The 12,585-nt window shown below is 36.6% G+C and overlaps 1 protein-coding gene across 1 annotated transcript; it reads left to right on the top strand.

The window, feature by feature from the left end:
• The first annotated feature begins 9,067 nt into the window (after positions 1–9,067).
• LOC143446235 (male-specific lethal 1 homolog) lies at positions 9,068–12,285 on the top strand. Its single transcript, XM_076945781.1, has 5 exons — positions 9,068–10,623; positions 11,435–11,502; positions 11,687–11,799; positions 11,890–11,962; positions 12,067–12,285. Exons 1-5 carry the CDS (start codon positions 10,618–10,620, stop codon positions 12,080–12,082), a joined length of 276 nt encoding a protein of 91 aa, XP_076801896.1. The 5' UTR covers positions 9,068–10,617; the 3' UTR covers positions 12,083–12,285.
• The last annotated feature ends 300 nt before the right edge of the window (positions 12,286–12,585 follow it).

Here is a 12,585-nt window from a genome sequence, read left to right as displayed (position 1 = left end):
AATGGACTACTGTTCTGACTGGCTTAGTGAAAACGGGCTCTTAGAAAACATGTAAAACGACAGTTTTTAAAATGCGGCTCGCTTAATTACTATCGTGTGTTAAAATGTGTACATAATTTGAAATAAATGCCTTCACTTAATTGCGAGCAAATTCGTTGCAATCTCATAGCCAACAGACAGCCACAATGTTATAGTATTCTTACAGCACGCAAGAACTATAGGATCTTTTACCCGGTTATTTTAATGAAGAAACTGTTTGTGCCCCAACCTCTTCAGACCAACGCGTTTATATAATATGCCTACACGCTGAATTAGGCATTAGCCGTATGTATAAAAATGTGAAGAATGCGGGGTTTTAAAGGGAAGTGCCCAACTGGCACGACTACTCTGAGGCATATTCAATGTTTCCCAACCTTTACTGAGCCACGGACATATTTTACATTCGAAAAATCACACGGCACACCACCAAACAAACATGTCACAAAACATTACAAATGATGAAATAAAATGAAAATGTATTCTAAATATACTCATTCAGTGAGAAATCTGGGCCTGTCCAGTTGAATACAAAGCCCATATATTCTTGCAGAAACTGAGGAGAGACCTGATGATCTCTCATGACACACTATTATGTCGTGGAATATTGGTTAGGAAACGCTGGCATTAACCGCCACATTGCTATTTCCATTTTGATATTGCTCGTTATAGCATTGTTTTTATTGGTGTTTTCTAGCGACCCGTTTGAGCAGGGACTGAGACGCGGAAAATGATGGTAATAATCCTAAAGTGAGTTTCCGGGGAAAGTATCCCCAGACTTTGCTGATAGGGTTCATGAATAGCAATTAATAGTTAATTATTATCAATTGACTTTTCCTCAGTCCAAGGATCTCGTTTCAGAGGGACGGGGGACACGTTTCCCTAACTTTTGAACAATTGTCATAGTTTATCACGGAACAAACATTTCACGCCATGGAAATCAAAATCCTTTGATTGAGCATACAACATTGTATCTGTGACGTAAGCTATGTGATTTTTTTATCGAGGTAACCAATATGTGGTTCAGAATAAGTAGGCTATCTGACAACCACAATATCTGAATTTTAGTTTATAAATATAAAAATGCAAAGGTGTGCTCTTGCCAATGAACACAGGGCACTTCGAACCCTTAACCACTAAATGACCAAGTGAAAAAAACAACTTGCGTGTATTTGTACAACGCGTATAATTGATCCAAATGGACAAGAATAAATTTGAGCTGGTAAGTGGTGAGTCAAAACTGAGTCAGCAACAGTTACGCCAGGGAGAGCCGTCCTTGTCCACAGCTAAATTTACCTGTGTGAGTTCTTTGTTTCTGTCTTCAGAGCGATGTGCCACGTTGCATTCTTGTAATGTCATAATTGGCGTTGTGTTCTGTTAGAAGCAGGAACAGGACGCCAACCACCACATATCAAATAATGGGAAAATAGGTGTAAATGTGTGTAACACAAGTAGGCCTATCGCCTAATTGAAAAGATGATGCATTGCGTGTATAACGATTGCAGTGGTTTCGTCATGTTCTGCGCGCCGAATCTTGCATTATCGCCAACACAGCTTGTCATCTGTGGATCAGTGGTAAAAGACCATGAGGTATACCCTGAACAACGTTGGCACGACAAAATAAACAAAGACTTAACAATGTTATCATAGCATAAAAGTCATACAAGCAAACAGATTGACTAAAGTGGACCCAGAAATCCAAAATAGAGGACTCAACAGATATAAAGCGGGACGACGCTAAAAAGAAGAAGAGGTAGACATCAAAATAGTTTGAATTCTAAATGTGGGCGTAGACGCGTAGTGCAAATACATGCAGATTTTGCTTATATCAAAGCGTATATACCAAAGCTAATACCCAACTGACTGATTCACTTTTTAATAATTTACTAGGCCTAATTATTTCGAAATTTATGCGCAAACTTGTTGGACGTTAACGTCAGTTTATGTCACACATGTTTATAAAATGTTAAGCTAGCGGCACGAATTTTCCTCTCTTTATGAAAGTATGATAGGCCTATAATAATGTTTATCCTCGGGCTGAGAAAAGCCTTTGCTCGGCTTAAATCCGGCGATGTTTTTTCATCGCTCGAGCCCCGGCTACCGAGCTACCCTTTGTGCAAGTTCCGATTGCCACACATTTTTTATTTTGTTTTTTTGATTTTTTTTATGGTATTGCCCAAATTCAAAACTGTCCACCAGATCCACTGAACAGGAGCAATTGTCGTTAATGTCCTACCCAAGGGTATTACAACGGTATGCATGGCGCCACTGGGTATCGAACACGTGACCTGAGCCGTATTTATTGAGAGGCCAGCGCTCGAACCATTAATTGTAGTGATAATAATTATATTGACGTATACTATATGATATTGATACTTGCTATACTCCTTCTTTCTGAAAAAGGTAGGACGTTTGAATCAAAATGAAGCATTAGGATAAAAATCTTTTTCATCGAAAAAAGACTTATTTTTATTTTATGTCGCGTTAATAAGTTTAGCGCCCCCTACATACTAGCAAATTTGGTCCAGCAATTTAACTGCTTTGGCCAATAGCACACTTAATAATATTAACTCCTCACGCAAGTTTAAACCAAAATTTCTCTGGATCTGGCAACGTTTTCCCAAAAAATTTAAAGGGAAACATTCTGATTGGTCGTCCTTGTCCCTTTTTGTATTTTACATCAGGACAAGGAGAGCAAGCGATTTTATACTCAGACGACCGAGATAACCTACAGACAGAAAAAGGACGCCGAAGCAGGCATCGAAATCAAGACGTTTTGCAAACTAATCTGTAAACGACAACGTTCTTTTGGGCTTAACGCCCACATTTTTAATTGACGTATTAGTGTGAGTTTCTTTCGCTATAACGACACGATCCTACTAATCAGACAACTCAGTTAACAATGTACGGGTCACTGATCTCTATAAACAGAGATGTATATAGAGATCATTGATCATTTCACCATAGAAATTGAAAACCGGGACGCTTCAGAACAACAAACCTTATCAGATAAATGTGGTTCAAATTTTACTAGGAGTATGGAACTATCTTGGATTCCTATCGTCAGGGACAATTAAAGTAGTAAGACACCAAGAAAAATTAAAATAATGCATTTTACTAGGAAACATAACAAAGTTCAAGCATTTATAAATTTACATAGGCGCCCATCATACTTTTCTGTAGACAATACTTTCTTCAAGAAGTCTTTACTCGGCTTTGTTTTCTCATAAAAATCACAGCAAGAAAAGTCAGTAGCCTATTAATTTTGCAGGTGATAAGGGCTTTCATATTCAACTAGATTTTGCAGAAGGGAATGAAAAAAAGTATGTATCGGTACGAAATAAGTTCTTTCAATAACCTAACTGCAAAAAGAACACCTCCTCCTACTAGCCTGCTATTACTGAATTAGCGAATGCGCTAACAATCAATCAACCCACTGCTGGCCCAATTACCCGCTAGAATGACGTAACAATACTTAAATACAACAATACAATAACTTTCACATTTAACCCAACGAAACAAGAACATGCATCAGGCATCACCATAGGTGGGCAGTACCGAATTACTGTACAGCAGTACTTTTTCTCTACCGTAACCGGTACCGTTAGTACTTCCACAGTTAACAAACTTTTTTGGAAATCTTTTAGAAGGTCACTTTCTGTTAGCATAATAGTGGAAAAATTGCATTTGCAGCAGCATCTTTTACCCAAAAAGTACCGGTACCGAGAACCGACAAAGTACCGAGCTACTTTTTAAAGTAGTACCGAATACCGGAACAGTCGGTACATTTTTTGCCAAGTACCGGTACCGTTACCGACGGTACTTTCAAAGTAGCGACTGCCCACCTCTGGGCATCACTCTTCAGCAAGCTGGCTAAACAGATCAATCACAGCATGTTGATATTCGTGTAGTCTAGAGCAGGGTTGTCCAAACTTTTTTTACTGGCGGCCATGTACTAAAAAGTTAACCAATGTCCGGGCTACTCACTACGCACAAAATATCGTAAAGACCATGAACAAAGGCATTGGCGGCAAAATTAATTTTCTAACTCAAAATGTTAAATAGGCCTATGACGTTTAGGTTTCGTCACAATGGATAGCTGTATTTGACTTAGCTATCGTCTTGGTTGGCATATGAGTCCCTCTCACTTCTGACCGTGAAGTTTGATTTTTCGGTTTACATCAATATGTAAATGTTATTTAACGTACACTTACCTATTGATAAATCGCCTGCAAAAAATGAATACCCCGGCAGCAACAGAATACACTTTTATTATAGCCTTCAGTCGCCCAAAAAATATAATTTTGGTAATCACGTTTTAATGCACTCGTTTTTTTTTGTATCTCATCAACCCTCTTAGACTCGCAAAAAAACCATCCCATTTTTTTATCATAAATCTTTTTTTGTCCGTACGTTGTTTTTCTTCAAAAGTTGCATCATCTTGACCAAGTTTGACATCTGACGTATTTGTTTTCCAATTTCCGAACCAGTTCAATCAAGGTCCCCACATTATCATTTCTGATGCAGATGCCTTTTTCGCACGTAGACTATGACGTGACATAGAGTCACGTGGCCTGGTTGTCACAGGCCTAATAAGCTGAGAAAAATATCACCCAAAGCAATAAAAACTCATACAACTGTAGCGACTCGCTTGCCCTACAACTCTAACAGGTACCATAAACGCAACGTTTACGCCGCCCAGCGCTATATAAAATAAAGAGCCATAGAAGAATTAATCTAATGATTTATTTCATTGCAAAATGGGCGGATAAAGGATGTGAATATTTCAACGTTCTTCGTGGGAGCAGTAATGCGATGATATTCTAGTTCTTAGAAAATTTTGATTAAGATTTATATAACATTGAAGATTTTTGCTTTATGTACGTGCATTCGAAAAGTTCCTTTGGTTATGCCATATTTGATGTGATAGGCCTACTTAACAGCACTTAACAGTTAACTGCAGTGTACCGGCACTACAGGGTCTCGTTACAGGTGAGATCAGAAGAATTTACAATACGGCATTGTAAGTTCTTGTGACATAATTTCTAAATTTCTACACAATATCTGCTCAATAATGTACTGTATCTTAGGTCACCTTACAAAAAACGAATGAAAGATAATAATTACCACTAAATGATTGGAAAAATAATTTACATCTGAATAGTGTGAAGTTGAACAGTTTTATGTAAACCACATTGAAATAAAGTTTGTTAGACTTAAACTTTCAACGTTAGTTTTGTATTTCTTTATCTTTGATACAAAGTTACGTGTGAGCTCGATGATGGCCGCGGGCTAATTATAAACAGGTGCCGGGCCGCAGTTTGGACACCCCTGGTCTAGGGCAATGCTGGCTGTCTAAATGCCAAAGCGGAATTGACTGACCGGGACGGTAGGACAAAGTCTTAAAAATCAATCAATCATTTTATTTTTCGTCCAAAGCGCGTTGGGAACGAAAAATCAAACCAGTTGTTACTAACATGCGTCAATGAACAGGAAAAAATGATAAAGCCGAAAAGGTTTAAAACGTGCTCAAAAAAAATAACGATATTATTTGCTGGTAACAACTAGCACAGCCACTAAACCTATAATTAGCTAAATTCATAAAACATAAGTTGAAAAAGCGCAAATTATGCAGACGAGCAGGTGGTGTGTTCAAGCAACTGATGAATGCAAGTTTCTTCAATACTGTATATCACACATTTTCATATACACCGGGACTGTCCTGGCTAAAACGTTTGGTAAGCCTATATCACCATCATGTTTATAGAGATCAGTGGTACCGATGTATGCATATGTACGATGTCTATAGCTAATATTTGTTGTTAGATTTCTATGACTGAACCAAAATATTGGCAAATGTGCACCGTATGTTCGGTGAGATTACCTCCTGGTATCGTTACGGCGTTGGTCAGTACCCACCATTGACAATCCTACCGATAACTTAATATATCTTATAACAATTTTTGATTTTTCTATGAGTTTATATGAAAATGCAGTTTTCGAATGCGTAGTTTATTTAAGGGGCCATTCTACCAAGATGTAGGATTAAGGGCCTAGCTTATGACATTTAATAATTCGCTTGTGCACTACTCGTGTGAGGTATTACACAGGGAACATATCTGTCATAAAGACCGCATTTGCTGGCGGTAATTGTTTGTATATGAGCGAGGACGATTGATGGTTGGTGACTTGTTTTGCTTCTGCTTCGATTGATGAGTTCTCATTTCTCAAATTTGCGTGACTATGCTGTTAGTTGCTTGATTCTGTCTATAAAAATTACTAACTTATAAAGTTCCCATTTTATTTATTATCAGACACGAAGGCTTTCACCTTCGGGCAAAGCTTGCTGAATGTTACATAGCGCTGTAGTAACCAGTGAAACCAATCACGTAAAAAGGAAAGATTGAAAACATTACATCAGTATTTATATGTGACACACCAGTTCAAGCGAGGAAATTATCTGACGTCATTAAGGAAAACGCAAATTTGGTCAACAACTGAATTACGGGATTCTAAATTAAATTTCAAACATTTTGAAAAACAACTCGTGATTCGTGACGTAATCGTCACATAGCCTTCCTACCCAGAGTAAAGCTTGCCTGAAATGAAATTGAAGGCAACCTTTACTCGACAAAATTATGTCTTTGATTAAATTATTTATCACGGACATTAAAACAAGAATTTAGTACAGTACAATGACAGAGTTCGGCAAATATAACAAATATCGATACACCGTTTCACTTGAAATACAAAACATGAGACATAAGCTTACAGAAGTGTCGCTTTCCCTTGCGTGTCGAAGGTAAAAAAATGAGCGATCACGTCTGCGTGTGTCGTTCCGCGGCTGTAGCAAGCCTTGTACGCGGTAGAGAGATGCAGTTTGTTGCGATGTCCAATGGACTTTGTTTCTTGATGCGTAAAAATATATACAATAGTTTGCTCATGCTCTTGGAGATGTATAACACGTTAGTTAGGCGATCAAAACTTCATCACATCAACCAGGTAGCAATGCCATTAGTTCTGTTGTTTCCGAATTAATCTGGTTGCTGATATTGTAGATGGAATGTCTTGAAAACTTCCTCGTTGACTAGCGTTCGTAGTTGGCTGATCTTGCTGTTGAAACTTGATCATCAAAACTTCATAAATAGCTGGTAACAGTCTTTCTCGCTCAATGTGCAACTAACTCAGCAATTTCGAACTTACTCGGGCACCAATTTATGACAAAGAGAAGGATGATGGTTGAATTGATATCTTGTTTTTCTGCTCACTCGATGAGATGGTTGTCATGTCCCGAACGGTTTGCTTCTGCTGTTTGTTTAATTTCTGTCTATATAAATTGCTAACTGATAAAGTTCCCATTTTATTCATTATAACACAAAGGCTTTCGCCTTCGGGCAAAGCTTACTGAATGTTACATAGCGCTGTAGTAACCAGTGAAATCGATCACGTAAAAAAGGAAAGATTGAAAACATTACATCAGTATTTACATGTGACACACCAGTTCAAGCGAGGAAATTATCTGACGTCATTAAGGAAAACGCAAATTTGGTCAACAACTGAATTACGGGATTCTAAATTAAATTTCAAACATTTTGAAAAACAACTCGTGATTCGTGACGTAATCGTCACAAGCTAATGCTGTAATGTAACTAATGTCAGAGTGTATAGGCCTACCCTAGCTACTTTATACCAAAATGTAGCTAATATAATCAGGGTAACAAATTTATTAACTACACTAGTTACATCAGCTATATTTTGATATTTAGTAGCTACATTGTATTTCATTGGTGACTCGTGGTCTTTGGTCAAAGTAACCACATGTTATTTAAACAAAAGTAGCGTATTTTTACTCCCGAAAGACTATTGTTACATAAGTAGAAGTAGCCTGTTGTTGCTACTCCACTACAAGTACAAAGTAGAGGTATTGCTGTTTAAAACTACTCTAGTATGACGTAGAACTAAGGTCGGGAAACCTTTTCGGCTAAGTAATCATGAACGCTAGATATTTTTAATTGTATTTCCGTGAGAGCCTGTATATATACTGTAGGCCTATGTATATAAAATGACTAACACAAATAGAAAAATTTCCCAACTATCAATATTACATACAAAAATATATATACACTTCTTTATTCCTTGCATTTTTTTTGTAAATAAGTTTTTCATACATTCTGTGATTTGCGTGAAACGGGTCACTTCGATAAATAACAACCCTTACAGTGGAGTGAGCTTGACTCAGAACAATTTAGCCTTTTTAAAAAAATCACAAATATTTTTAGCTCACTAACCTATACACTAAACATAAGTATATCAAAGCAAGTTAACTAGCGGCAAAATAAACTTGGCAAAATTCTCGTATCTCGGGGAATCACCATTTTCACCCCCCCCAAAATTTTTTTACATCCGCCCCTGGGTCCGTTTATAACTGGTAGCAAAATGACAATGTAATTATTGAATTTAGCTTTTAGGAGTAAACCGTGTGACGAATTATGAATCTGTATCTAACCTACCTCTACCTACAGGCATATATACAGAACTATGAAGTTTATGTATTTTTCTATTTTTCCTTACTATACTTGTTTGTCTGTAAGCTGAAGTGTATGCCTGTACAATAATTTGTCATCAAACTTGACAAATTTACAGATAGACTTAACCCTAGTGGAAAGTTGGTATGATGGCAATTGTAAATTGGCGTTTTACCCTATATTTGGGTCTGGTGCAGAAGTGCACAACCAGATAACGTCACAATTTGAGTAGCTGGGATATAGCATACAAAGGCAAATTGTGGTTGTGCACTTCTCCACCTGACCCCTATATTCTATATATATTAGGATGTCTATGTCTGTGCATTGACATGGCGTAAATTTTGGCATTAATGGCCATTTTGGCATTTGGCCTCCAATATTTAGGCAGCATCTGTTTTTTACTGGCGGTTGGTTACCAAACGTGAAAATCGCTACTTCGTTAAAACTGCTACCAGGTGAGGCAATTAATATTTTACAATTAAGATTGCCGGCGGGCGGTGAAGTAGACAGTTATTTTACTGGCCACCGTTTACCGAAGTAGGAAAATATGAATAACTTATGGAAAATAGCAATTAGGTCAATGAAAATGTAGGCTATGCTATGCTGATTTTCAACTAAAATGACATATATACTTATTTTTTCTAAGTGTACATTGACACCTAAAAGTAATCTCCTTTGATCCAAACTCTCACTTCCCATGATTAAAATACTAAGGTAACCTTCGAATTGAAAAAATTATACTTATTTTCAACTTAAGATGACATACTCTTTTTGCTCTTTCGACCCAAATTCTCACCTCTCATGATTAGATTACCTCAAAAATAACTTCGAACAAAAATAAACCAACAAAGGCAGGATTCATACATGCCACAATCCAGCATTTGGGTCCAATCACTAACCATTGCGCCACCACATGTCCTTTTTCCCTTGTCTAAAACGAGAGTGGGCTAATAAACCTACCAGCGGAAATCTGCCGGTTACGGTATTGTGATTTTGTAACAACTGTTAATTAACACTTGTAAAGTAGCCACTTGTTATATTTATTGGCTCATTTATCCGAACACTCAAAGCAAAGAGACTATAGATATACATTTAAATCTGTAAGTTCACCTTCATGCATAAGACACCTTTAGATTGTTTTAGACCTAGTAGCCCAATTCTGAATAGTGAAACACTTTGCCCATATCACCTCATATAGGTTAGACTTAATGAGTGGCGTAGCAGCGCTGTGGATTTATCCAGGGGTGACAGGCTCTGATGGGGTGGTAAAACTTAAAAAGCAGCACAGTATACCATAGAAATTATACAGTAATCGTTACTGTTACTTCACGTTCAGAATTTTCTGAATACAAAATTCTTTTTGTTTACTATTTCTTAAGGCGTTGTTTCTTAAACTGTAATTGATTGTCTACTTACGACTTGCTTCTTCAAGTGTAAATGTGAGATAAAAAAATTATGTTAACTTATTGAAACGATACCGACGAGTGTTTGGTCATACCCAGTTTTAAATTCAACCATTTTCATATCATTCAAATAAACCCAATTCAATTCGCTCTTCGCTGATACAAGACAAGTGCTTGGCCCTGTGCCTAGCATCTATGCAAGACAAACAACTATTTTTAGCAAAATAAAGCTGCCATATTACTGTGATGTTATATCAAAATTCTGCCTTGCTTACTGTTGTTTTTCATTTAATAGTTTAAAAATCTGGTCATGTGTTGCGGACAAACTTATACAAAAACAATTGGAGCAGCATTAACCAAGTTTATTGCTTTACTTGTGACAATGTGGAGTGCCAGACATAGTTACATTAACTTTTGGTTGGGTCTGACACAATACTTGCAATTATTTTACAATTATTATTTGACCAGGTACGCATTATGAGATGTAATGGAAAATTAGTTTAGAAAAATGTTTGATATCGTTAGCCAAGTTACTCACAGACAAACCTGCTTTCTATCAGAGATAAAGTTGTTTCGTTAAACATACCAAATGAAGTTGACAACGCACCCAGACGAAGTAGAAAAATGAAACGAAAAGCATTTGAGATACCCAAATGATTGTAAGTTGTTTTATACTGCTTGCAAGGATTACGTGATTAAGTTATAAAAACAACGCCGCAAAGACAAGTTGCAGAGCATATTAGCATTAATGGCACTTGCAATTGACAGAAAGATTTCATCAACTGCAAATGGATACGATTAGATTCAGGTTCGTTGAATACTGAAACAAGATATTCGGATTCTCACAAATCCGAATCATTTTTAGTTCAACACATCCCTAATGGTGTTATTTAGTATTGTGGGAACCTTCACAACATTATTATTATTGCAATGATACTTTCCTACAGAGGAAAGCCTACACTGGACTTAAGTGCCAGAAGAATTGTACTGAAAGTGCCATGAGGACTAGAGCCTTGCTTAAGAATCATTTGTAACAACCTGTTTTCTTTTTGGTTTTCGAAATGGTTCAAAGTTCAGCAACAATTGTTTCTCGAGTGACATGAACATATCATTTATTAATAACTGCCATCTAAGCTCTAGGTGGGCCACATGAAAACCATCAGTGGGTCAAAGTTTGCTCGCACCTATTTTACACACAATCAAAAACAATCTATGTTTAAGAAAACATTATGCTGAAGTTTTGCCACGCTGCCATAAAAGCCTCCATTCACTGGGCTAGGACTGTATGGAAATGCATACCGTGTTCTAAGTACAGACTTCCATTCAGCAGCTTTTTTTGTTCCAAACATAATGCAACGTAACAAAATTCATCTCCAGATTACTTGTTGGTTTTCAGTTGTACGATATTAGATAAACAACTAATAATAACAATTTGTCTCAGAGCATGCATACTTATGTATTGTTTCTTAGGAAATAGATGATGAAGCATATTTCAAGCGTCATAATAAATTTGAAATTGCAGAAAAAAGAAGGAAAAGGTGGAAATTTTTTGACATATCATATAGCTAACATACTACAAGACATAGCAAGTGGGATTAAAAAATTAATATGAAGAGTTAATTTATTTGATTAATTGCTGTGTTTGGACAAAATAACTTTTAAAATGTTTGTTGGGAAAAAAGCAGAAAAAGTTCTATTTTGTTTTCTGAACTTCTGTTCCAGATGGGATATTCAGCGCATCCGTGAATATCGTTATAATGAAAAACTTCGAAACAAATCACTTAAACCTGGCGAACTTCTTGAAATTGATTCATTTTCACCTTCCCTTCACAGCAGTGAGTAAAAGTTGTTTTATTGATATAGAAAGGACATACGTTTTGATGCATTGTTTTGAAGCATTTTAACATACCGTATAATTTTCACAGTCATTGCGGTTGAAGTTCAGGATTTCCTTCCCATCAATGTTTTTGGGCAATCTTTGGCTTCCGTAACACCTCAGTAAGTTTTTGATTTTGTTTTAAATCATGACTATTTACTTTTAAACCATTATAGTGATTACATGTAGTTTACAGACTAACAATACAATGAAATTTATTTTGTAGAGAGTTTTCGCTTTAGCAAGCTAACATAGAAAAGCTCCAGCGAAGCTTTTCTTGAATCCATTTTCAGAAGATCTGAGAATTAGGATCATTTTTTTAAATAGTTTGCATATCATGACTATTTACTAGCACTTTGTTGAACTTACATGGTTTATGTGTTGTATGTGTCGCATTTCAGTATACTGTGGCAACGTTTTTTAAATTAAATAACTCAATATTGTTGGCGTGGACTTTTTGCTTTGAGGGAAGGTTGTACACTTGCTGTGAGGATGTAACTGAAATTTTATCTAGGGAAGTTTCTTAGACATGCAAGTCATGTGCCTGTGAGAGCATATAAATACAGGTATACTCTTTTTTAATTACGCATTGTATTGGTACACGTGCGTGACCAGTACTGCTTTCAATCGTGAATGGTTCGCTTTCCATACTATGGAGAAATAGACATTTGACGATTGTGTCATGCTTCACACCATAGTTGACATATTATACGTCATCGTCCAATATTTTTGTTATGTACTGTAG

Source organism: Clavelina lepadiformis, chromosome 2 (genome assembly GCF_947623445.1).
Source record: "Clavelina lepadiformis chromosome 2, kaClaLepa1.1, whole genome shotgun sequence".
In the NCBI taxonomy this organism is placed as follows: Eukaryota; Metazoa; Chordata; class Ascidiacea; order Aplousobranchia; family Clavelinidae; genus Clavelina; species Clavelina lepadiformis.
The sequence above is the reverse complement of the archived record's forward strand: the minus strand, read 5'-3'. Positions and strand labels throughout refer to the sequence as shown.

Excerpts from the sequence above, each read along its gene's own strand:
- LOC143446235 (XM_076945781.1), top strand. Across the intron at positions 11,503-11,686 it reads GCAGAAAAAAGAAGGAAAAG|ATGGGATATTCAGCGCATCC; the intron begins GTGGAAATTTTT and ends CTTCTGTTCCAG. Across the intron at positions 11,800-11,889 it reads TTCACCTTCCCTTCACAGCA|TCATTGCGGTTGAAGTTCAG; the intron begins GTGAGTAAAAGT and ends TAATTTTCACAG.